A 27247-nucleotide genomic window follows, 5' to 3' on the forward strand; every position below is an offset into this window, starting at 1 on the left:
CAGTATCTCATACATTTCTTCCTATAGTGAATTGTAGCAGAAGCATAGGAAAGGCTGTAGGATCAGTCATTTCTGCCAAATTTCACTGTCTTTTCTTAAAGGGGAAACCACTGATCTATGTGCTTGAGCATCTTCATCTCAGTTCTGTATTGTTACACGTCATGCTTGGGTGGAGTTAAAAACCTTCAGTCAGAGCATACAGCACTGGTAGTACAAAAGAAATTTGTGTTAGCTGATCATAGAGTCACAACATTACAACATGCTGATAGTATTACAATGTGGGGCAACCAAGCCAGTTTGTGACCTTGAAACCAAGACAGGTGCCCTCTGTTCTTTCAATTCACTCCCTGAAAGAAGGAAACAATGAAGGTGAATTGCCATATCTCTTCCTGAGCAGGCAGCTGAACAGGGCCAGCCCTCTCCCCACATCCTGATCTGCTGGTGGCTTGCATCTGGGTAGCTGCTTCACTCTCACAGTTCTCTGCGTGTCAGAGTGAGTGGTAAGGAAAGCTGGAAGAAATTGCTTGGCTCTTTGCTGACTCTTTGCCTTGAAGAGAGGCTGGCATCTACATTAAGTTGTTACCACTGTTAGTCAACACCCTGTCATGTTTTGTTTACATGACATAAATGGCTGCTGACATTTTCCTTTCACGGAATGACTGGCTTGGTCACCAGGTCTGTCTGGGCTTGTCATAGCTATTTGGATATCTTGAGAGAGGCCCAAATTTTTACCAGCCTGAAATCTCCTGGAGGAGTGGGGTAAAGTCTTTCCATCCGGGCCTATATATGCTTCTCTGTACCCCAGAATTTCTGTACATTAGAGCCATCTCTTCAATGCTATCCCTTGGAATGGATGAAGGAAAGACGAATGTTATTCCATGCTTCTATCATCCCATCCCTCTGTAGTTTCCAGACAGTTGTGCCTCACCTCTCTGAGATGTACCTAAGGGAAGATGCTTACAGTCCTGCTCCCAGGGCAGTCAGACAGGGGCCAGCTCAAGCTGACTCACTCCTGCTGCTCCTTTCCACTCAGAAGAGCAGGGAAGAAGGCTATGAGGATGGTGCTGATGCTGATGTGTGCTATCTGTGACGTGTCAGAACACAACCTAAGGCAGGCAGGCAGAGATGCCCCAGTGCCTTCTTCAGTCTAGCAGTGACAGAGGGACTGGGAATGGAGAATCATTTATTTGCTTTCTCTGCTTCTGCAGTGGACTGCATTGCTCCCTCTACCTCATTTTGCTGCGTTTTTGTAGTTCTTAAGAGACGATAATAAATTTTCCCCCCTTTAAAGTCACTACAGCTGTATGTACCATATAGCTGGGCTATGAAATAGTTGCTTTTCTGCATGCTTTTCCCTTTATTAGAAAAAGGCGAATTTTCAGGTAGATTTTTAAATTTTATTTTTCCTTAAGAAAAGAGACAAAGTACCATCTGTCTTGTTTACAGTAACGGCTGCCATAAGTTCTTCTTTTGACAAGACTTAGAAATAAGACAAAAATAACTGGAGACAACTACTTCCCTAAGCTACAGAATCTCACCTGATAACATTGAAAAAGAAGCCGATAATATTGATCACTTGTGTACCTGCAGTTAAACTTCCAAAATCAGTGCAGAAGGAAGCTTAACTGGCCTTTCTGTAGTATAAGAATGCAGAGCTAAATTTCAAATGTAAAATTTTTATGAATATAAATATAGAGGAGGATTTTCAGACAAAGTTAATATTGCTGCTTAATACCCAAAGGTCCCACAAGGTGCACTTGGAAAGGAATCCCTGAGTGTAGTAAGTATACTTCTGTATGAACCAAGAAGTAGATTTTCAGAGTGGTTCATGGAAGATCTGAGACTAGCTTGATCAGCAAGGACCCCAATTCTGCCATCACTTCTGACTTGAATAACTTGAAATATTTTGTTCAGGGAAATTAATATCTCAAAATATAAAGCTATTCATGTTCACAAGCACTGGCAGGATCCAGGATGAGCAGCTACACAAACATTGCTCTGGCACTAGTCTCCTAGGTGTCTGTAGAAAAAATATTAGACCTTGGTCCTCTAAGTTGCCTAGTTGAGAAATCCACATTGCTAAATATCTGAGGATCTGCATGCCCAGAGTGAGTGCCTGATGTTTTTAACAAAGACTTCAAGGGCCTGTCCATGTCTCTAGCCACACTCGTATCTCCTCCTTGTTTTCTTTCAGCCACTGAATATTGTTCTTCACCTGCTCAATTGACTGACTCCTGGGCGATTCTCCTGCCCCAGCATTAGGATATTTCTCAAAGAAATTTTCCATCTAGAAAAGAGACAGAGAAAGAACTGACATGAAAAAAATAACATTAGTGTTGGGCAAGTAGGTTTTTACAGGGACCAGATAAGTGCAATTTTGACTAAGTGAAATATTAAAGTTCTACCTGTAGTACTGGAATAGTTTTACAGTAATTCATGCTGCTATACACACTTGGTGAATAAAAAAACAAGTTAAGCTTTCCAACCAGTAGATTTCAAAATATGCTGACATAAAACCAAGAGAAATGCTGGCACAGTACCTGCCAAAGCTGGAGGTCAGTGTTGAAGTTTTGGCTGATAGTTACTATGCGACCAAGGGTTCTATCATTGATAGTGAATCTTGGAAAACAAAACAAAACATCAAACAACATTTGATGCAAAACTGTTCAAAATAAAGGGCACAACTAGTTATCTGAAGCTTAAACCTCTAAATGCAGTACAACAGAACATGCACTCAGATTTTGGTGCTTTTGGAAATACTTGAAAGATAGTGCTCCTACAGAATATCTATACTGTTCTAAAATATGCCTACTAATGGAATGATCTTTTCTATTTGTTTTATTTTGTTTTGCTTTTTAATTTTACAGCCAATAGCTTATTGTTTCACATTGGAAATGATGTGTTTAAAGACTTTTTTTCCCTCCCAGGACTTCCTGCTGTTTTGGAACCAAACTGCTGAGCAACAGAAATGCAGTCTCGTCCACAGCTCTAGACTGTCAGGTATGTTCGGCTTTTGTGCCTTCACACATTGCTTAAAAGGGGAAGGAAGGAGAGAGAAGAGCAAAACTAAACGGTGTACTCTTAATTCAGCTGCTCATCTTCACCTATGCTGGTTACTGTCACCAGCAGAAGGAATTATAATATTATCTCTCTGTGCGCCATCTTATTGTTATGAAATCTATAAAAAGAAAACTCTACTATTGCAGAGTATTGCCATCCAATTGCAAGATTTCTACACACTGGTAGAACTTTTTATACTTTTTAAATCACAGTTTCTTGGTAGTGGTCATTTAGGGAAAGAATGTTTTTTAAGTTAGCGGCAAAATATTTTTTCATAGCAGATGGCCATGATTGTGTTGAATATGCTTTTTGTTTCCATAATACAAAGAGGCTGACTATAAGAACTGTTTGAACTGTTTGCTTTTATGGAAATTATAGAATGATCACAAACTTTACCTTTCCAGAAAAAAAAAAAAAAAGTAATGATTATAGCTATGTAGTGAAAATGTAAAGAACATATGAGAATACACAGGTGGATGTAGATCTGAAATTCCAAATGAGATCCTTAGCATACCTGTCAACTAAGTATTCCCAGTTAAGACGAATCCAGTCCCAGGCCATTGTTTTTCCATAGGTGTTATAGGAAATGTATCTCACAACTGTGAACACATCTTGGCTTTTGATGAGGCTGGAGTTGTAGACGTATTTCAGATACCTAAGAGAAATCCCATAAGAATCTATCTGTTGAAAACTGTATCAAGAGATAATAGAAACCTGAATAATTAGACATCTCTTGAGAAAAGAAGCAGAGCTTATGCATGCCAAGTTTCTTCGAAATACCTAAAAGACAGTAGTATTTCAATATTTTAATCATGCAGTGAAAACAAAGTTGGAGCAGTCAGCAACCCATCTAAACATCAGGAAGTAGTGGTCCAGGCTATAAAGATCTTAAAGGGCCATGATGACACATGCTTATGCTGAAATCTGGGCTGTTGCTCTGTTCCTGAAATCCTTATTCACACAAATGAATTAATTTGGGCACAGAATGTCTGCATGTGCTTCAGTTATTCTCCCACTCACAGCAGAAATGATTTTGACTGGCAGAGGGGGGGGACACTTATCATGCACGTGTGCAGGGCAATGAGGAGCATGGTCTTAGCTTCACAGCAGCAGCTGTAGAAGATCACCCTTCGGCTGTCATGTGCAGGGATTAAGGCTCTTTCTTTCCTATATGCTAGTGACAGTAACAATTTTCTCAACTTGTTTGCTCTTTTTCCCTCCTTAATTGTTTTAATAGTAAATTAATAGATACATTCTCCCTAATTTAGAAGTAATTCTTTATTTTCTGCAAATTTAGGTTGATCTAGATTATTAATTTATGTCCTCATCCTGATAGTGATTAGTTATCAAATGGCTTTAGGTTATGGCTGTTATGGCTACAAAAATTATGAATAGAGTTGCCTACTACCACTATTCTAATTATCTTTTATATTTACTCTTCCCGTATCTCCTATATTTCCTTATTCCATCTTGTCTGGACTTGGAACTCCTTCAAGCAGACCGTTCCATTTTGTGATATTTAAACAAGGCTCCAACAAGGAGGTAAATGGCTCCAGTGAGGACATTTGCCAGCAGCTCTGCTCTATGGTACAGCCACATGCCAAAGTGTGAGATACACTTAAAGGAACTGCTGCATCCCGGCAGAGTGGCAGCCTGGGGAGATGCTCACCTGGTCTGACAGCTGCACAGAACAGTACAGTATCCAGATTCCTGACTGCTGAATGCAATTTTTCCCATTGATGGGTTCCTGTTCCTGGTCTGGGATGAACAGTGCTCTGGAAGTCATGTCTTTCTTTTCTGATTATAGAGGAAATGTAGAAGAAGAATTTTCTCCTGATGCCTCACTATTAGGTAGCTAAAATTACACAGGGCATTGTTGGAAAAGCTGAAGGCTGTTGATCTTTTGCAGAAACTACCATGTGTACAATATCTGTTCACTAATGTATCAAGGATTTTTTTACTATAATGCTGTCTCAGAGCTGGGTGTTAAATAATGATTCTTGAGAATGTGTTGCGTTCTGCACGCTGTAATCTGACAAAAATGCACAGCAAAGAGGAGAAATGAAAGAGAAAACAGTGAATAGTTCAGCTCTAGGGAAAGAATGATCCTTGTGCATTGAAATCACCTGTCCAAAGGGTGATGTTCATCACTGATGCCAGGCCATACAGGAGTTTTTCTTTTTCTTGTGCTAACAAAGTTTCCTGGTATGTCTTGAACATGTAATTCCATGATGACTCATTGCCTGAATTCTGCATCCCATAGCGGTATACCAGGAGTCTGAGATTTACAGCAATGCTAGAATAACAAAAAAAGTATTTTAATATTCTTCCCTCTTTTCCTGCTGGAGATTTGTGACCAAGTCACAGGCAGTGTCCTTTGCCAGGACCCATGAGAACTCACGTTTGTCCTTGTAGCCATTGCTCAAATTGTTGAGAAGCACTGTTAAGAGATTCTGCATCATTCATACTGCATGCAAAGTCAAGAACAGATGCACGAAGTAGCCTTTAAAAGAGAGGGGAAGAGATAGAAAGATTTCCCTTCTGCTTAGCACTCCTTGAATCCATCAATAATATGATTAAAAAAAGTAAAAATATTGTTCAACCTGTCCAAATGGCTTCCAGAATCACTCCAGTTCAGTTTATTCACAATGGGTTTTACCAGATAGCGAAAATATTCCTGAGGTAGAAAAAGAGAGATGGTTATTTGCATAGGTTTCATTAAATGGCAGTATATTTATATTTATAATTTATTCCCTTTCATTTTCCAAGAACTACCATATCTTAAATGAAAAGGGATACAAACACACACATGATCTTTTCAGCTCACCATGACATGTCAAATCTGAACACGTTCATGCATTTTTTCTTGCAACACTGATATGCAGGTAGAACAAAAGTCAGCCTGCTTCTCTCCAGCTTTGTCTTTGCCCCAAAATGAAAGCCAGGGTATAGCAATGGCACACTGCCATAACTTTTTCCCAAGGGTAATCTTGTCTTGAGGACGTAGTTATTTTAGTGACCATTACATCATGTTCAGCTTCAGGTCAACTGTCAAATCTTCTGACTGCCATGTTGAGATACAGTCATCCTTCGTGCTGAGGACGGGTGTCAGAGCTCTTGCTGCCCTGTACATACTTATTTGTTGTATGCAGGACAGCCTTGACAAACAAGTTTCTGTACAGTGACTTATGGTGATTGATTATAAGAATAAGCAGGCATAATTTATTTCCTCCAAATGCATAGACCTGAACTGGCAGTTCAGGTAATTCAGAAATCAGTGTTAAGCAGTTTTCAGCATTTATTTAAGAGTACAGTAACAAAAACTAATTACTGATAGCTCAGCAACACTGACAGCAACACTGAAAATCAATCGAACTTCAATATTATTGCCGTTACAGATTCTCAACTGTCAGATGCATTAATCCCAGGATGCAGGAATATATTTTTGCTTCATCACCTGTAACCGGGGGTAGAGATCCGTATCGTCTTCAAGCATGTCTGCGATGTAAGTCACAGCTGATATAGCTCTGTGCCAAGGCAAATAATCTGTTTCATTTATTAGGTATTTTGTGAGCTCCAGGGGAACAGAGTAATTCACAAGTCCAGCTCTGAAAAGGGAGAAAACAGAACTTCTGTTATTTTGATGGATTTGGAGAACTTGCTTCTTTAAAGGTACTGGAACACTACTCACTTTAGAAGGTCTGAAATAATAAATTTTAGGAGGTGAAAAATAGTCTGGAATGGAATCTGGGAGGTGTTTTCCAAAGACACCACTGAAAATCACTTTTGGTCAATGTCTAATTGCAGGAGCTCTTGCTGTAATGAGGAAGTTGCCCATATTATGCAGGGGCCCAGAGCTCCCAGAACTGACTACTCTAACTCCAGTCATACAAAAGAAACCGCTAGTTCTATAGACGTCCTGAAGCATTGAGAAACTTCAGACTTAGGGGTCGTTACCGAGCTCACCTAAGGTTAACTACATCAGTGAGTCTGGGTACAAGAGCTAGGAGTTTCCAAACACATTTCTAAGGAAGATAGCTGAGGTTGTGGTAACTTCCTAATGCCATGCTGTAGGCATTGTAGGCATTACCTCTCATTTTCTTAATGCATAACTTCTTCTGAAGTACTTCTATCATTGGTTCCTACGTGATAAAAGTACCCCTTTCTAAAACCTCTGCAACTAAAGAGGTTTTTTTTTTCCTCCACCAAGCAGAGGGGGAGCATTTCTCTTGACTATGTTGATACTTCAAGTTACCAATACATACTCTTATTTGCTCCTTTGAAAGGGCAACATAAGGTGAAAAACAAGACAAATTCAGAAATTTTCTTTTGGTCACTGGAGTCAATTCTAGTTAATAGAAAATGGAAAGTGAAAAACTTCTGTTGAACTCTGCAGGGAATTAGTTTACCTTGCTAAGGAAAAGGCGTCATCCAAAATCCCAGCACGGTCAGCAACTGAAAAAGTCTGTACAAAAAGAGGATGGGAGTCATCAAGAATACATGGATTATTTGCAGGAAAAAAAAAAAGCAAAAAACAAAAAACAAAAAACAAACAAACAAAAAACCCACCAAACAACCTGCCTTTATAAACATCTGTTAGAGATCAACCAGGTAGATTAATACTGTGACACTCACTTCATGGTTGTTGACCAGAAGATCTGCTAATGTGTCCCAATTTTGGCTATCATAATTGACACGATAGAATCCAATGTGGTCTGGATTAATGTTCAGAAAGGGATTAGCAGGTGATGTTATTGTAATTCCTGAAAAACAAACAGTGATTAGTTGGTGCATCCAGAACTCACTGGAGACACCTTGATTCCCAAAGTAATATTTGATTTTAATGAATATCAAAATAAGATCTAAGCCTCAATTTTTTATTTTTATTTTTATTTTTTTAAATGGCTTTGAGTAAACATTAGTTAGTATGGGCATTATGAACTGGATATCGACACTTGTGTTAAAATGGTGAGTTACATTGGGACAGCTGGTTTGTTAAATTTAAAATGGAGACCTCTGTGATTAGACTGAAGAAGGATACTGAAAATCTTTGTCTATTTATTACTCATGAAAGAGTCGAGGAAGTTTACCTGCAGAATCAGAGGTGTTGTAGACTGTGTAATTTGTTGAATTTCCCAGTCCCCATTTCACTGGTATATTCCATTTGTAACTGAAATTATTTAAAGGGAAAGAGAATCAGATTATATTTGAAATCAAATACTAAAAATAAGACTCCAGTGTATGCTTTTATTGGGCTAAATGTGTACATCATGTTTTATGAAGCAACTGTGTGTTTGTGCATGTATTCATCTACCAAATATCCCTCATAACTCACCCTCTCTGGCATTTTACCAATAGCTGTTGTCTATGTTATAAAGACATTTCTGTACTGTGATACTCTATTCAGAGAACAAAATGTCAGACATTGCTGTGGTATGATTGGGGCAGTTATATTCCCTGAAAAGCAAAATAAAAAGCGTGAAATGTCTGAGTGCGTTCATGTTCTAGAGATGGAGAATGAAAATAGCTTCTCTTATATTTTGTATTTATAGAAAGTTCTCAAAATGCATCTGGTGGGCTGAGAAAGGGAATAGAGTATGGTTTTGCCCAGAATCCAATGTTGATGTGTTAGTCTAAGTTACTACGGTACTTTGTTGATTATGTGCCTACAGAGAATCCTCTTTTTTTTTTATTTTTTAAAGGAAATCAGTATAAGTGTTAAGGCCATATCTTTCTGAATACAGCCTTCCCCTCTTGGTGACTATGCTGGAGAGGGTAATTACCCATAATCAGAGATTGTGCAGATGAATTTCTGGTGTGCTATGCTGTGTAGCTTATTATCATAACACTGGAACGTTCAGCTCTTTTAAGTAGCATCTTCATGTCATGTCACATAATAATCTAACAAGGAGCACAGCAATTAATTTAGTAAAAGATGATTGTACATGGATGACTCATGTCAGTGTTAATATGTCCAGGGCTCCGCGCAGACACCAGTTAATCTTCACAGTGCTCACTTGAAACAAGTGGCTAAGTGTTATTAACAAGTGGTTAAGTGTTATTAAACCTTTTTTTACAGAAGAGAAAACTGAAATACCAAATGTGACCTTACTTCTTACTCTTCACATCCGTGAGTAGCTACAGTGGCTTCTCAGTCTGGGCTGTGCCCCATGTCCAAATGCGTTAAGAATAGTTTGAAGCTTAGACACTAGGGCTGTAAGAGAGCCACAGCACAGCCTGACCAAGACTGTGAAGGGGCAGTCAGGGGAAGAGGATGGCAGAGCATGTTGAGAGCATACTTGTACAACCACCTACATAGTGCTGCTAAAATTATTAAGCCCTTTTGGGTAGTCATCTGCTGTTAGCATCCATGTTAGCATATTACAGTCCAACCCAGGGAGATTTTTCTTTTATATAAACACCTTGGTGACAAGTGCTATAACAGGAAAACTTGTTTACAACTGTGTATTAAATGATCAGTCGTTAATTTTCAGGAAATACCAAAATGAAGGTAATTGTATGCCCTGTTGTCTCCATGAAGAAACATCAGCTATTCTTTTGTATCTTCTAAAAATATATATAATATATATATATTGAAAGGGACTTATACTCGTTGAGTTTTTACGAGTCCTCTTATGTAGCTTATTGCAATAGAATTTAGAGACGTTATTGTTCGACCAGAAGCCTCAGTATTGAGTTTCCTCAAGAGAAAGCATGTAAAAGATTGTTTTTTTAAAATGGCTTGGAAATGCATTTAATAGGGGAGGGATTTTATTTAGTTTTCATTATATAGTCTTGGGATTGCACATGGAAATGCTTTTTCCGAGCATCAGATATAATAGCTGTGTTCTCCCACATGTTGAGGGGTGTGCTATGTGCGTTCCTGATGTGCTATGCTGCAGTTACATATTTGCCCAGTAGCACTATTTTAAGAGCACAGGATTTCAAACTTCTTTTTCTTTTGAGTATCAGCATTCAGGGGAGGACTCTTTCAAGCCAAACAAGCTTGAAACAAGCAGGCAGATCAGGATACCAGACCTGAAATTTTCAGAGGATAAAGCATATACAAGACTTAATAGTTTTCACTGCTTAAATCAAAACCCTGCATCCAGACACTAAGTGGCTTGTCTCTGCTATTAAAAAAAAAAAAAAAGAAAAAAAAAAAAGCACTAAATTTGCCAAGAAGGAGCGTAGTGCTGCCTATTTGTATATAAGAGGGTATTTTGGACAGGTATTTACAGTAGGGTCTTACCCGAGGTCAGAAGGAGGATACGAAGCATCTGCATTGGGATCCAAGAGAAAACGTTTCTGTATGAGTACTGAATTACTTCCCATCTCCAAAACAGGGTAGCCCATCTGCCTTGTCCACGTGTCCATGACTTCGCTCACAGGTTTATTACTTGCCTGTGAATGATAGGAGAAGGTTGCAGGGCAAAAAGCAAACTCAGGCCAAAGAGAAAAAGAAAAACAACAACAAAAAACAATCTCTAATAGAAAGAATTATCTAGAAACTTGAACTCAGACAGAAGAAATGAGAAGTATGTAGGAAGGAGACTGGCTGGTAACATGGGCAAGAAATACTGAGGGCTCTTTGGGGGGGGGCCTTATAAGCTGCTCTCTCTCTTTTTTTTTTTTAAAGTAATAGAACAGGATAGGAAGGACATAAAAAGACTTCTTAAAGCTAGAAGTTGCATTGCAGTGTGCTTTGTTTCAAGTGTGAATGGGCAGCTGCTGTTATCACCAGCAGCTAAACTAATGTAAGATTAGTCTGTTCTGTGGACCAAGAACTTCTATTCAAAAGGCTAGAGCTGGAGAAAGTTGTTTCTGCCTCCTCAGACTGCTGAGTGTGAGGAAAGGATTATGCTCTGCATCCTTTTTTAGATAAACTTGGTGATGTGAAGATGCAGAAAATCAGAGAGAGCGTGTAGTTGAGTAGGAAGAAGCATGAGATCAAGAAGAAAAAGGGAACTAGAAAGGGGACACAAGTGCAACTTGGGTTGGATGTGTATCCACCCTGAAGGAAGGAAAGGAAAGGAGATAGCATTAGGGAAGAACCTGGTTATGTAGGTAGGCTTCTAGGGGATAATGAGATAGAAAGAAACAGGTCAGCAGTAAAGAAAGGGAAAGATCAGAAAGTGGTGTGGCACAGAACAAGCCTGCTGAGAATTGGAAAATAGAGATGGAGACAAGCACCAAAATTAGTTGATGATTTACAGTATTGAGAGCTTTCAAACACATGAATCTGGTTAGAGATGACTGAGGTTGCTGTGTGTGTGTGGTGAATGAGGAGTGTTTTCACCATCAAATGAGTTTGAAATGCAGGAGGGATGTTTCAGAAGCAGGCTGTTTGTTAACAAGACCTCTTTTCTTTTTTTCTTATTCCACTCCCCACACTCTTGTGCCAAAAATAAAGAAATAATATAAAGTTCCTAGAAATAAGTTATGCTGTAATATGCTGGGAGGCTGCCTAGCTTATGATCTCTCATTGACAGAACAATCATAGAATATAAAATGTTTAGGAAATTGAAATCAGTAGAGTGAGACCTGAAACTTGTATAAGTGAGAGTTTGGATACATACCATTTCTAGAGCTTCCCAGAAATGTTGTGTCTTGGCATTCTGGAAATGGTGGTTCTTCAAATATGCCTAAAGGGAGGTAGAAGACTGTAAAAATACTATCAGTTCTTTCTTTGTCTCCTGTGACAACAGTACATGTATTCAAATAGGATCGGTTGCATGGAGTATCTGTGGGTGACATTTTACTGAACCTGGAGAGACCTTGAGCTATTTGTACAGTGGTTTATTTCTCCATCTTTACAGGCATCATTCACTACAACAGAGTTCCTGTACAATATCCGTGGAATGTTTTAGTTTGTTCTAAAAAAGGAGATGTGTTGCCTTAATTTCAGGAGTACAGGAGGCAAACAGTTGCTTCTAGCTTTGCCTAAAGTGAAAGTATGGAAAAGTTCCTCAGAAATACTGAAAAGTCTGTTAAATAAAAAGAAGCATTTTCTAGTGATAATGTTGTAGGTGGGAAAATATTGAAATACTTTAAATCACTCATAATACATTATGATTTATTTATCTATATATACACTCCTGCATATATATCTACACATATTTTCCAAACAAGAACTTCACATCTTATGAAAAATTTTTTTAAGTATATCCATCACAAGGAGAAAACCAGCAAAGTCAAAAATAACATTAGGGAAGATAAAGTTGTTCATTGAAGAGATGTTTCTGTCAGAGCATAAAGCTGCTTGATACATCCATCTTGTATTACCATGATTAAATGGATTCATATTCATCTGATAAACTTCCTTTTTATGTATCCCATAATGATGAAAATCAGCACTTTTCGTGTGTTGTTTGTATTTCATTTGAATAGATAGCAACATGCTCTGCTGCAATTTTCTGTATAACGAAAGAGGTTGTTATAATGGGGAAGCTATTTCAGGAGATTTCACTAGGTGTGGAAGCAGAGAAATCTGGTCACCTCTAAGCTGTGGTGAAAATGGAATAAAAAAAATATAGCATTATAAGAAATAATGTTGTATCTGCCAGCTTTAAACACTGTTCCTATCTTGTGCCCTTTCTGTCAGTTTAATGCGTGCTTTCCTACCCTGTCAACTGGATCTCATGAGGTTTAGTCAGTAGATGGTGCTGTTTGTCTCGTTGTTAGCTGCAGCTACCTATTTTTGTGTTTTGGAATCTGAGTAAAGAAGCTTTTATCTTTTGTGGACAAGGTGGTTTTCCTATATCATAGGACTGTCCTGACTGAATGTATGAAAGGAAAAAACAAGGAAGATACAACTTTCCTGTAGCTGCTCATAAATGTGCTTTCCAGAAGGGGAGGAACTAAAAGCATAATTGGTAAATCTGCACTGTAACTTTCCAGAGACATCAAATGTTGATTCAGTGGAAAGAGCAGATAACCTTATTTCTGGATGGTCTCCTCTATGCTATTTTCAATTTCTGTAGTTTAGTAGCACCACATTTTTTTTCCTGCAAGAGAGAAAACTATGAACTGGACAACGTCTTCCTTTTCTACTCCCAGTTGCTTCTGCTTCCTTGGGCTGGGTGCTACAGCATCAAGTCTTGGAACGTGGAGCAGCTTACATCTGTAAGAGTTTTATTGCAAAGGTGGCTGGGGTTGGCTAGTCACATAAAGCTGCAGACATGCTTTACAGCTGAATGCAGGAATTCTAGCTGACAATAGGATCAACCCAACAGTTTAAGAAGTTCCTCTACTATCAGCTGTCATAAATTTTGGTTCTTATTGGCAGACTATCAAATCTTCCTGCAGTTTGCGTTCCTATTTTGTAGGAGAGTGGAGCTTTACCTTGACATTGTCCACTCAGCACTGAAATAAGCTGAATGTTTCTCCCACTAATAGCAGAATTTTTCATATTCACTTTTTGAATAATGGCTTTGCTACTGCCCCATGAGGAAGGGCTGCTTTCCTGGCATGTTTTGGTGCCATCATACCTGACACCCTTTCTGGAAGAGTTCTGGTGTAATCCAGTCTTGTAGCATCCTGAGAATTGATGCACCCTGAGGGGAAAGGGAAGAAGGTCATTCCACGCTGCTTTAACATTGCATTTACATTCACCTGAAAAGCAACATATGAATGAGTATTTTATAAAGCAAAAGTAGAAACTATCCGTCTGACAAAGGGTGTGTTTTATCTCATTCCTTTGCAGCACTGCCTGCACAAAACTGATTCTGCGTGTCAGAGTTGGATCTTTTAGTGGTCAGATGCCTGCTGCTGGGGGTGACTATCCCACCACACTGCCTGTTAGTACAACTAGGGCTCCCTGTTGCACTTCAAATAGGAGCCAGTCCCATCCAGCCCAACAGCATGAATAAGGAAGTGAGTTCTACTGAATGCCCAGCTGGTAGGGAACTAACACACTGCAAGTCTGGGGATATCACATAGTGTGGATGTCAGCTCCATATTCAGAATGAATTTTGCAGATCACTGATGTAAAAGCTTTAGTTTCTGAAGCAGGGTAGAACTAGGATCAGAGAAGTGACTGACTTTGGTGTCACAGAAATAACTAGGACCTCGAAAGAAGAAAGAAACAGAGGGAATACAGTGAGGGAAAGAAACAGTGAGGGTCAAAGAACAATGTAGGCAAAAAATGAGGAAAGTGAGAAGCAATGCAACACAAATCTAAAATGCAAAATATGATTTGAGGATTAGTGCGTTTTCGTTTTCTCAAATAAATCAAAGGACAGTTGAAAGCCCAATACTATGAATGATTTAAAAATCCAGTTGTCCCATGAAAACATAAATGCTACATATGAGTTCTTGGTAAATCCTGTCTCCTTTCTTTATGTGTCTGAGAATAAAAACTTGGCTGCACTTTTCTAAGGAGAGTAACTGAAGAGGTATGTCTCAGAACCAGCTATTGTTGTGAAGTCAAGGTGATTAGTAGATGATACTTTTTCTGATATAGTAACTTAATTTTATTTGACACACAGTGTGTTCAGTAAATGGTTGAATGAAAGTTAGCCGCTAATGAATATCTGTTCTTTCATAAGGCTATTGGTGATTAACTCTGATCATAAGGCTCTGTGTGTGCAGGAGGGTATCTGCAGCTTTATCTATCAGCCACTTCTTATGTGATATAATCTCTCACAGACCATCCCTTCCCATTTATGACAAAAATCAGAGGAGAATTATGCACTTGTGCAAGCATTTGGGGCCAGTGGAGTCTTATTTTCCTTTAAATTGCAATGTATAGTTAGTTGACGTATCTTAATACAGTTGCTTTTCAGTCTTTTCTCATGTCCATCCTTTGAAGTTAATAACAGAGTGCATATGAGGAAAAACCCTTGCTAATAAAATTACTAGTTATAGGAACCCCAGTGTTTTCTTCTCTATATTACAAATATTTGGGAAGATTCAAGAAAACAACCTTAACTTGAGTAGCTGACATCTGATGATATCTCTACTTCTTTGATTGAGTTAGAGTGATTATCAAGCTGTATAGAGAAAATGTGGAACTTTTAATCCTAAGCTTCTTTGGCTGGGAGGTTCTGAAACTGTGGGGCTCCCAAGAGAGAATTTCCAGCAGAACTCCTAAATATTTGTTTTCTAGAAAGGTAATCAATGCTTGAATTACAAAGGTTAAAAAAAAAAATCATTATTATTTTAACAAGACTTTCTGCATTAAGAGGGATGATTAAACTGGAACACAATTATTTATATTAATTCTGCATTCACCCATCTCTGTTCTAGTATGGTTTTCCTAGTGCATAATGCTGTCCTGATCGTGCAGAAGCTAGAGGTTCATTTACAGAACACACTACAATGGCTCCACAGACCCTGAGGCATTTCATTAGACTTCTAGGATCGTATAAGCCTTGTAATTGCTCTGGTAAAACTAACAGAACATTCCAAATTATGCTTTATTTGCTTATTGATGGATATTATCATGAGGAGATTGTTTTTCTAAGAAAAATGCTAAAGAGAAGCCAAAATAAGACCAAAAAGAAACAAGTTAATTTTGTCATGCATTTGTATATAAATACCAACAGTAATTTGAGCTAAATCTACGTGAAGACTTTCTCATTCAAGCCAAATTATATCCCAAGCCAAATTATATCCCAAGCAGAATGTTCCCAAACAATGCATGAGTCCTCAAGTGTTTTTGCTTTAAAAAAAAAAAAAAAAAAAAAAAAAAGTGGCAATTATCTAGGCACAAGAGATGAGTTAAAGCTATGATTTTTTTTCTCTATTTTTTTTTTCCAGACTGCGCAAAAATGTGCCTCTTGCTTAGGCAATAAAATACATTTTGGTCCTGTGTATTTGATTTAACTCTGGATGTTTTCTTGATTTTCATTAGCTTGATTTAAGAACGTCAGTGTTATACAACATAGGTTTTCGAATGGTTTATGATTTGTGTGTGAGGAATTTATGATGCAATATATACTGATTGTATTGTTGGATAGAGGATTTAACAGTTGAAAACAGAAAAGTGATGGAAATGGATGGATCAAGTCTAGCTAATAAAAGTAATACCTATGGCTATAGATTTTAGCTGAAGCACGAGTAAGCTAAAATCAATGAAATACATACTTTTTCTCTAGTTGGAATGAGAACTTGGAGAGGAGCAAGTGGGACTTAACAATGGTGGATTTTGCATGTTCAGTGAAAACATCAGATAGAAACCACAGATAATCACAAGGAAGCTGTCAATACAATCATGTTTATCAGCATCGTAAGCAATATGGTATGGGATATGACTGGTTGAACTCCACAGCAGTCAATGAACTGTGAATTTAACATCTTCCTGTTCAGGGACAGTGCTTGTAGAGTCTGGAGGTAGCCCATATTTGTTCAGACTTCTAGGGTGCCTGAGATCCTTTGAGCAAGACAAGATGAAAAATTACTTTCCTATTTTAACTGTCTGATTCCCTGCCTTATTTCCTAAAAATAGAGTTGTCCCAGGGAAGATAGAGAGTGGACACATGGACTGCCTTTGTATTAGACTGTGTCTTGACTTAACTGACCTGCATCAACACATAAGGCGATGGGAGAGGGAGCTGCTTAGTGACTGGCTTAACTTAATTTGAACTCTAGTATTACTGGTAGCAGATCCTGCTGGTATCTGTGACTACTCTCACCATCACTTTTGATTGAATCATCAGTGATAACAGGGAACATCCCAGAGAAAAGCTCTGTGCAAACACAGCCCCTGCTGGCTTAGGAACTGTGGCTATGAACTCTGACTTTTATCTCCTCTCCTAAGCCTCCACTTTCTTTGCAGCCGAAGTCACTGCAGGAGGATGTCTTACCTTACTGTAGGATATCCCATCAAACACAGAGGTGATTTCAGCTGGGGTTGATACATCAACCACAATTGGGTGGGAAGAAAGCAAAGAGTCATCCTTCATTACAGGAAGAACATCATCAATTAAAACCTGTTCAAGCTGAGGAAGAAAGTGTTAGAGGATTAACAAAGCAGGACTGTATACTTCACAAAATAAGTAACTTGAGCTGCAGCTTCTCAAGGGAAGGCATTTGGAAATGGAATGAAATGTCACATCCTATAAAGAGGACTTGCAAGTTCATAGTTTACCTCTGAGATGACAGGATACAATTTTTCCTTAACTATGATAAATCACCTTTTGCAAATCCCATTTCCCATGTGTATCATACCATATTAAAGCCCCCAATTGGCATAAAAGAAGTCTTTGTTATGGATTTGAGCAGTGTGACAATATCTCAAAGCATTAGGAGTTCCTCTTGCTAAAATGGAGCTGGGGGAGAGGGAAGGAGGTTTCTCCATTGTAGTGGTAATTATCATTTTTTAAAAGATAAAATAATCTGTAAGCAAAATCCCCTTCTTCTTAACTGACATTGGTACAAGACTAAATTTCAATTTAGTTTTCTCTCCTCATGTTTCATAGGATGAAAATGCTGAAATGGTGCTCAGTCTTAAATGAATATGACATTTACATATGAAAAGGACTTTTAAATTCTAGGCTCAGTAATGAAAATTGTTATTTCTTGTGGAAGCAGAACAACAGATCCACTTCAAAGTCCAAAGAAGTGCAAAAATGATTTTTGTCCTCAGCCTCATATAACGAAATAAGAAGAAATATTTGTGGAGTAGCAGATAGGTGTTGCCTGCTCCAGTCATCGCTAGACTGCATGATGGGCTTAAGCTCTGCAGCACCTATCCAATTTCCTTCCAGGGTATGTGTTGTACATTTTCTAGTATATAGAATGTCATTACTCCTGGTCAACTAGGGTAAATGATTATCATGTGCCATCACATTTGTTTGGCAGAAACTCACTTTCCTTGCATACTGCTATCATTCCTCACAGTGATTATTTAAGGCTACTCTTTTTGTCTGGAAGCCCTGGAAGCAACTGGAGTTGTTTTTGCTGCAGCTAGCACCACAGGCCATTCACTGTCACTGCCTAACTTTACACTGTGCAGATTAGAGGAAGTTCAAGTTGCGAAGAGTTACTACAGCCAAACAACTTAAATAAGTGAGATTCTCTATCTTCCAGTGCTGGATCTTTGAACAACCTTACAACAGCTCTAAGGCTTTGCACAGAATCCACCTAGATATCGTCTGCCAAAATAATAACTAAATACTTCACTTGTTAGAAGGAATAACTGTTCCCACTGGACTAAAATTTTACAAAGTTTATTTTGATTAGTTTCAGACTATAGTGTAGGGAGGTAGAAATGTTTAATCCAACTTTTTCTTTATATTGCGCAGTACCACACTGCTGTTGTGTTTTTTTTTTAATCAATATATTTTAAGTTGCCATCATTGTTGCCTTATTCTTATGCTGTAGCGGAAATGCTAAGTTATGGCTTGAACCAGTGATTGAGCACCTGGTGGGAAGGCAGGGCCAACCCAAGGAAGCTCAGGTGCAAGCAATGCACCTGAGTAACCAGGAGGGATGGAGCCAGAATCCACTCCTTCCCAGATCTCATTTAAGTGCTGGCAGTGGAGGGAAGGGTGTTCTGCTGGAGATCTCTGCCTACTGGAGGCCTTCTGAGAGTAAGCAGATTATTTATTTTATGTCTGCTGCATTTGAGCATATCCTCACTTGTTGTAGCCTAGGACTTTGCTACTCTGCTATCATTGCTGTGCTTTCCATCGCATTATAGCATTACATGCGCTCTTCCAAAATGCTTCCCCCCCCACCCCTGACATCCCTCTACAAGACAGAAATAATTACCATTTGCCATTCTGGTTCTGCAACATTTACTCCCAGGTACTCAAAGTAGCTGGCAAATCCCTCATTTAACCACAAGTCATCCCACCAGTCCATCGTCACAATATTCCCAAACCACTGTAATTATAAACATTGAAAGAAGTAGTTTTAGCTGAGTATAAATGTACATTTCTGTATTTCACATCTTCACATAGCATATTTGTTTACATTTCTTGCTGTTGCCAGATGAAAATTATCCTAATTCTGGGGTTTAAGTTGGAATTCAGTCCTTGCCTGATGTTAAAAACTTTTTATTATAAAATTACATGTTATCGGAGAGATTGCTAATGATTCATATGCCATGAGAATATTTTTAGTTTCTTCCTCTTGATTTGATGATTTGTGCTTGTACAGATATGTTTTCAGACAGCCTCCAGAGTGTATAGTTGTTCCTGTTTGCTTGCCCAAAAGAGACATCTGCACATGCAAATTAGTTCATTTAAGACATTTCAGACAGATTTTCATAAGCTGGCTCACTGTGTGGACCCAAGCATTTAATTTCCTGAGAAAAATTCAAGGGCAGTATAGTAGTCCTGGTAGTGTGAAGTTCTAACAGGGAGTGCTTTTAATATGTTTGCAATCAAAGTGTGAGCACACAAAGAGTATCCCAAGATGTGATTAATTAATGCAACTTTCCCAATTTAAAAATTACTACTACACATTTTAAACACTTTAAAAAATGAACTGTGTCCTAAAACATACCTGATGAACAAGCTCATGGGTTACCACAGCTGCCACTCTCTGTTGATTGGAACTGGCAGACTCATTGGGATCATAAAGTAAGTTTGTTTCTCTGTATGTGATCAGTCCCCAGTTCTCCATAGCACCTGTTCCAAAATCTGGATAGCTATTTTGTCTGTACGGAAAGAAAGAGAACATGATTACTACTGTATCTTTTAAGCCAACTGAACTACTTCTTTCTGCTTTTTCATAGCCTGTTTTGCTATGAAGTGCTATGCATGTTTTGCACGTATGGTTCTGGCTTACTGCTGTGGACTGAGTCCATAATCTTTGCTTAAGAAGCACAGGACTGGCCTATAGAAGCAGAAAGCAAGTGCCTGAGTTCTGTTGGGATTAACAGAGCTACGATCAGTTGCACTAGTTGAGGATCTGTCCTGAGACAGGATGCTATGCCATCTCCTGAGAGCATGCATATCATACCTTACTTAATTTTGGCTCCAGAAATTAATAGTATTATCTGGGGATATGCTGTAGGCAGTAAACCACTTGAAACTAACTGTGGCATAGTGAGGCATGTCATTGTTTGTCACTCTGTTGTATTAAAGATATTTATTGATGTGTTAACTGAAGTAAATCCCCCATGCAGTGAACAACATCTGCTTCTACTCCTGACGATTTGTGAGGGTCACTCCTTCATGGTCAGTAATCAATACAGGTTTAAATGAGAATTGTGAATTAAATTGGACTGGCATTTTCTTCTGCAGATAATGACTACAACCTTTCTATTCAAGTGAGTGAAAAAGTACAGATGGATTTTAAACTGTATAGAACAAACAGCCATCACTCCACCCTAATAGAAGACAGAAATTAGTAATTTTAATTTAGACAAAATGATTATAGAATCAAAGGCAATAGTCTGGTAGGGGCTTCACAGAGTGTCAAAATGAGGATTGCAAGGAGAATGGCAATGCCAGAAGCTGTAACTCAGGAAGAAATATCTCAAACATTTTGCAGAAACAAATGTGATTCATCTGGTTTGATCTGGATGACTTCTAATACTGAGGGAACAATGCAGTAATTGAATCGAATAAAAAATTGTGATACAAGTTGACATACAACAAGTAGACGTGAGAAAAATTACAAGAGCATTTGTCCTCTGATACTGCTGACCTGGTGTTTCTAGCCCTGGAATGCAGACAGATCTCTAATCATGTGCGAAATCATCAGGCATTTCATGGAAATGGAAGCTTGGTTATGCAGCATGAGATGTAGTCCCAACTATTAATAGGGACCAGTGTACAAAATGACAGCGTACTGTTCTAGCTTTCCTAATTCACTTTTTGTTGAAATGCAAATGGATATTTCCAGTAAACTCCTCCAATGTTTTGAAAGGAGGTAAGTATCTATCATTAAAGTAATGTAAGTTAGACTGTTAGATGGGTTTATTTGTAGTTAAGAGGCTAGGGAAAAATGTTGAAGTTTATGAACCTGTTTGAATTACCTCTTTGGAGATTTTAGGAGGGGATGTTTCCAATGCATTTTCACAACTTAGTTTACATTCCTGATTTTATTACTTCAAACTGCATAAATCAAGTCCACAGTCCATATAGCCCAAGTTAAAGGATGCCCAGTGGTACTTTATTTTTTGGCTTATTTTGTAATCATGGGCATCATCTGATACTTTACCTGCTCTTGTTTTGCTCTGTCTTTTGTCAGTCCAGCAGTAGCAACTTTGAATTATACACTGGACTACATTACTCTTTCTAAGATGTGGTTACATACCCACTTTGAGATTAGTAAATAGTATGACATACTCTCTGGCAGTTTATATTTTTACTTATCTCATGGCTGACTTTTTTCCAGAAGTCCTCATGGAAGTGATACATGTTTTTCTCAAAGTTAATCTGGCTTTATTTTAGCTCATGATGTTCCTCTGCTGATGTCACCAATGATTCCTCTGATTTTCCACAAGTCACTCTAAAATAACTGTGCCAGGATCAGTTCATCTGTGAGAACTGCTAACTGAATTGTTACTGACACCAACTCTCTTTCCATGATATTGAAGAACTACATAAGTACAATTTTACATCATGAAAGAATATTAGCAGGTAGTAACCAAACACTTTCATGCTTTGTTTTCCACCAAAGCCCAGGGAACACTAGGAGAAACATAATGACAGAGAATTAGCAAAATGAAAAATGTAAGTACTAATAATCACCTAGTTTTGGAAGAGAGTAGCTCAAATTAAAGTACTTTTCAAAGAAGTCAAACACAATTTTTGTTACATTTGCTGCATATTCTGCCGTGTGTAATTGCTGTGGCTGGGCGTAAACTCTCAGCTGTAAAATAGAGAGAGACAATTAGAATAGTCTTCAGTTAAGAGGAACCAGAAGGTAGAAAGCATTGAAAAATAATTCAACACACACACCTATAACACTGCATTTTTTTCTCTAAGATACTGTCCTGAATGTTGAATTCTATCTCCTGACGTTCAAAAAAAATTAAATACCACTTTGTTTTAAATGGCAAATGATATATATTTTTTTCAAATCTCATACATAAGAGAGACAAAGTCAATGTTATCTGAGCATGCTGCAAAACTGGTAAGACCCCTTTCCAGAAGCTGGCAATGGCCATCTCCCCACTCAAAGCTTGGGTGAGGGCCCGAGTGCCTTACCAGCCTCCCCTTCTTTAAGGCCTTGTTTTCTCAAGAAGGATACCTGCACAAGTATCCTAATGGAAATCCTCTTGATCTGATCTGCTCATTAATTTGGCCAGATCTCATCCCTTTCAGAAGGCACATCTTTTAGCTCTGTGTGCAATGGGGGATCATTTCCATGCTCCTTTTGCATATCTGAACTTTGATGAGGGCAAAAAATGGTGTCTTGAGTGCTGGCTTTTCCACCCTTCGATTTGGTGTCTGAGGCTGCTTTGACTGTCACTGTCAAATAATAGGAAGCCTTGATCCCAGGAATCCTTTCAGTATCCATAACCATGATGAGTAGTCCTACAGTGTGAAAGGGCCTTTTGAGACATTATCTCCATGCTGGAAAGACAAATTTTCCCTTCAGGACTCAAGAAGAGCCTTTTTTTTTTTTTTTTTCCCCCTCTAGATTTCTTTGTCCAAGTACTCCTAGGTATATAATCCTAGAGCTGAACTGCAGCGCTGTGCCTGCAGGAACTGTGGGCTGTCCTCTTCCCTGTCCCTGAATATCTGCGGTGTTGAGTGAATTTTCCGGCTTTGGGATAGCTGGTACATCTTTTTGTAGGCTCTGTGTCTCTTATAAATGGGCCACATTCTTCTGGCTGTGTTTGTGTGGGTTGTTTACTCCTCAGTCCTGTCTTACAGCCAGGCATTTAGGATCCAAACAGAGCAAAGGAGCTGCCCTACACTAGGAGCCTTCTTTGAGCCTGACAACATATTGGTCTCAATACCATGAAATTACACTTCCTCCAGTGAAAGGATAGGAAAGTGATCAGAAATAAGAAAGGAATTAAAAAAAAAAAAAAAAAAAAAAAAAAAAAGGAACCAAAAAAAGCTTATGAAATTCAATCGGGAATCCATCCCAGCCAAGGGATTTCCCTCAGGGTCAGTTTGCAATTACAATCTGTAATTTCTACTTCAGTAAGCTCTTTACCCAATTTAGCAGTCTTCAGCCCACTAGCTGATTCATATTAATGGGTTCTGAAACCTTCAGTGTGCACTAGAACTGACTTTGAGTTTCAAATCTCTTCTTGTAATCTCTTCTGTGATTTTCTGGAGCAGGTATTTGATACCTGACAGATAATTAGATCAGGAGAGTTGTTTCCAGCTGTGGGCATGTTTTCCACCATGGATTCTGTTAAGGTCTTTGCTAGGGAAATGATTTTCAGGGCTGATGGCAGAGTTTTTAAATAATGTATTGTGAGTGAGTTACATGCTGTTGTTTATGACAGAAATATATGGATCATGTGGATATATGGATAATTTCCATTAGATGATTTGTTGCTAACAGTTTATATAGCAAACTATGGAATGTTCTTCCCAACAGTCAACAGATCTGAATATCTCATTGCTCAGCTAAGCAAATCCATAATCTTCCATAATCTGGAGCGTGGCATGGATGAGCACTTAGTAAGTGAATTTGTATATCTAGCAAGCAAAGTTTTCCACCTTCTTCAGCATTTGTCTTCAACAATTCTTTTTTGCATTGTGGGTTTTTTTTTTTTTTTTTTTTCCTACAACACTGTTCTACGAAAGTTCTTTTCAGTTTTCTTTCAGATGATGAAGAATAGGACACAAGGAAATGGTCTCAAGGTGCACCAGGGGCAGTTTATATTGGGCATTATGAAGACTTTCTTCAGGGAGAGTATGGTCAAGTGTTGGATGGGCTGCCCAGGGAAGAAGAGGAGGCCTCATCCTTGGAGGTATTTAGGAACCATGTGAATGTAGCAGTAAGGGGCATGCTTTAGTGATGGGACCTGGTATATTCAGGTTGATCTTGAGGGTCTCTTCCAATCTAAATAATGCTATGGTTCTACAGCTCCAAAATTCTTGTTTTTGAAATATCTAAACTCTAGAGGATATCTATTGGGGCCAAAGAATCAAAGTCCTTTTCCTGACAGTGAATGGAGCTGCCAAGCCAAAGAGCATCTTGTTAACAGAATCATGCTGCTGAACATCCTAAAACTCTCATATTTCGCAAGCAAAACCAAATAGCAGGTATCTAGGAATATTGCATCACTATCTCAAGGCAGACTCCATTTCTTTGACTAAGTATAATTTGGCTTCAGTTCAGTTGTCAAGAATTAGAATAAGTTTACAGCATGATGCTAGCAGAGGTGCTGAGGGTGGAGGCCTCTGCACAATGCTATGCTAGGAAGTCTTTACTGAAAGCTGGGTCAGCACTCTGGTGCTTTACACAACGCAAATTTTCATATTAATTGACAGCCTGAATTTGCCATCCTTTGGACAGAGAAACTCAGAAGCAGCTTGCTTGCTAAGGGAGGAATGACATAGCTGGGGCTATGCTCTAGCTTCCACGTGTTAGAAGAGGGAAGAGCTGCCAGCTGGACCACAGGAGCACATGTCACACTGTTGAGGGGAGAGAAGGGGAAGCATTCAGGTCATACAGCTCTAGCATCACCCTCTGTTTCACGAGGAAAAACAATAAACCTATAAGTAAACAACAGTGGGCTGAGCATCCCAGACTACTTTTAGGCTAAGTAGGAGCTTAGGTTGAGCAGCAAATTCTTTCTATGCTGTTAGTTTGAGATTCAAACTTATCTACTTATGCCTGATCAGTTGCACCTTCAGAAGATTTTTACTGAATCCAAGCCAGAACTGGATTGAAGCAGTTGTTTCTGTTGCATCTAAATCAAGGAGCTTGGCTTTTATGGATTCAGATTCAAACATACATCATTAGGGTACCTGTCAAATACTCAGGCACTGTCACTTCTGTATGTGTTTGTACTTGCTACGTGGCAGCTACCTTTAGCTACTGTTGCAAAACGAAGAATATTGTAGCAATGTGCAATTGCACATAGCATGGTAGTTCTGTGTTACCATTGCTGTGAATAGGACAGACATCGCACTCAGTATGTATTCATACCTCTTAAGCTTCTAAAAACTACAGAGTGTTTGCATCTCTGTGTATCTCTTGCATCCTTGGGTTTCTACATTCCGTTAGCCTCTGGGTTTCAAGTTGAGGATGAGATTGGAACACTCGTGTTCCTTCCTCCCCCGTATGCCTGTATGAGAGGTATCAACTGGGACCTCACTGAGATGGGAGAAAGACTGAAAAATACTGCACGTAAAGAAGACTGGAGGGACCATTGTGAACACTTAGTTTGATCTGCCATCTAAAACACAGTATAGGAAAGGAAAAAATCCTGCTTATGTTATAAAAAGAGCTGATTCATTAAAAATAAAAGTGCAAATTACAGTATATCTGTCATCTGAATTGTGTTTGCTCTGTAATAGAACTTACAGGTATTCCGCTAGCAGATCTTCTCTCCACCCACTCAAACTGGTGCACTGCAAAGCATACCAAGTAAGTGCTCATGGGAACTGACTTCTGAAAAGTTGTCCGATTCCAGCCATTACCCAGTGATACAGTTTCCTGCAGAAATGAAGAAAGAATTGATTATGAAATTGCAAATGTATGCAAAAGAGAGTATAATATTTTTATGAGGGGTAAGACTACATAGATATGATAAATCACATCTCCAGATTTACCTCTTTTGGCATCCCATTTCTGATGGCATGAGAACAGACAAAATACACAAAAAGAGACTTTGTTTTTCTCCGTTACATAAGTTTACCTGATTCTAATTTTGCAACAGTGATTTGAAATCATTCACATGCAAAGGAATTTTGCCAGCAGGAGTTTTACTGTATTTCAATATGTTGTGTTCTTGAAATAGTTGCATAAAATAATATCCCTGCAGGCAGGCCAGAGGAAATGCTGGATTCTGTCCTCTTTTAAATCTGTGCAACATGTAGGCATCAGGGAGTGCAGATATGTTAATTAGGTTAAAGTCTGCACTAATAAATCTATCTTGAACTCGTTAGCACTGATAATTGGTGGGTTGTTTAAGACATGATAGTAGCTTTTACTTTGTATATTAATTAAAAAACACTCTAGGTTTTCTCAGCTGAACTATGTAAACAAATTCATAATTTTTTTTTTATGTGATTCATCCTCTGAATACTAATTTCTGCTATCCATTATCTACTATTAACAGTCTGATAATTTTTTGAGCTTCTGTCTGGATGACTAAAATAGGAGAAAGGCAAAATGTATAGAAGACACTAATCTACTGGAGATTCAGTACTTTATGAGGTTCATTTGTTATAAATGCAATGTAAATAAAGCATACAAACTGGATTTTTTTTTTCACAGATATATTCACAATCTACTTTTCACTATTTGATTCCAATTTACACTGAAAAAATGTTAAACAAAATTCACTCCAGTGAGAAATGAAAATGAACTGTACATGGTCCTGACTTTGTTGAATTGATTTTGCCAGATGGATATAAAGCTCCACACAACCAAAGCTGTTATGGAATACGTAACATACAATGTGTCCTGTGCTACGCTACATCTATTGAATTGATTCCCCAGAGATCCCTCACCCCAGAGCAACTGATCTTCTAATCTCACCAAGTGAAAAATGGTCCCACTGTTGTCTTTTAGTCAAACCCTAGTATGAATGCAGCATCATGTTTCCCTGTCTGTATTTGGATTTTAGCAAATTAATTAACAAGTGGTACCTAGCCCTTTGAAAGCTTAATGTTTGTACTGGGGATAAGATCCACACTTTAAGATTTAAAGTAAATCTCAAAAGCTACTAAATCTTGAAAACACCTGGTTTTACACCCTCACATCCCATGCTGGTGCCCTCACTTATTTGAGGTCTTTAAGGAAAGCAACCACAAATGCTCTCCTTTCACATGTGCTGTTTACGAAAGCACCTGCTTCTCTTTTGGGTATCTTAAAAATATTTATAATAACAATAGGTTGGAGATTTAAATTTGCAAGAGGTCTGTGAGTCTCTGCTGTGTCAGATTGGTAATAGTTAAGATTTGGGCAACTCCTTAAATAAAACAGTACACAGCAAAGCAGACCTTTGTTTGTATTTTGGATGGGAGCAGTTAGAAAGATGCAAATGGCAACAGTTCCAAGACTGGAATATTTTTTTATTATTATTTTTTTTTGTACTTGGCACTTTATCTCCCACTTCAGAACACATTCATTAGAAATTACA

The 27247-nt window shown here is 38.4% G+C and overlaps 1 protein-coding gene across 1 annotated transcript in view; it reads right to left on the minus strand.

The window, feature by feature from the left end:
* Nucleotides 1-1383: 1383 nt before the first annotated feature.
* ENPEP (glutamyl aminopeptidase) overlaps nucleotides 1384-27247 on the minus strand; it is a 32320-nt gene continuing 6456 nt past the window's right edge. The window contains exons 3-20 of the mRNA XM_085222898.1: nucleotides 25465-25596; nucleotides 21704-21834; nucleotides 19516-19660; nucleotides 18778-18891; nucleotides 16869-17003; nucleotides 13551-13616; nucleotides 11640-11705; nucleotides 10313-10464; nucleotides 8151-8230; nucleotides 7696-7823; nucleotides 7470-7525; nucleotides 6518-6668; nucleotides 5664-5737; nucleotides 5462-5563; nucleotides 5187-5356; nucleotides 3575-3737; nucleotides 2541-2619; nucleotides 1384-2287 (exon numbers count right to left, since the gene is read on the minus strand). Of these exons, the coding sequence (XP_085079024.1) occupies nucleotides 2138-2287; nucleotides 2541-2619; nucleotides 3575-3737; nucleotides 5187-5356; nucleotides 5462-5563; nucleotides 5664-5737; nucleotides 6518-6668; nucleotides 7470-7525; nucleotides 7696-7823; nucleotides 8151-8230; nucleotides 10313-10464; nucleotides 11640-11705; nucleotides 13551-13616; nucleotides 16869-17003; nucleotides 18778-18891; nucleotides 19516-19660; nucleotides 21704-21834; nucleotides 25465-25596 (2094 nt within the window). The 3' untranslated portion in view covers nucleotides 1384-2137. The remainder of the gene's footprint in view (nucleotides 2288-2540; nucleotides 2620-3574; nucleotides 3738-5186; nucleotides 5357-5461; nucleotides 5564-5663; nucleotides 5738-6517; nucleotides 6669-7469; nucleotides 7526-7695; nucleotides 7824-8150; nucleotides 8231-10312; nucleotides 10465-11639; nucleotides 11706-13550; nucleotides 13617-16868; nucleotides 17004-18777; nucleotides 18892-19515; nucleotides 19661-21703; nucleotides 21835-25464; nucleotides 25597-27247) is intronic.

The sequence above is a fragment of the Meleagris gallopavo genome, chromosome 4 (genome assembly GCF_905368555.1).
Source record: "Meleagris gallopavo chromosome 4, MGAL_WU_HG_1.1, whole genome shotgun sequence".
NCBI classification, from domain to species: Eukaryota; Metazoa; Chordata; class Aves; order Galliformes; family Phasianidae; genus Meleagris; species Meleagris gallopavo.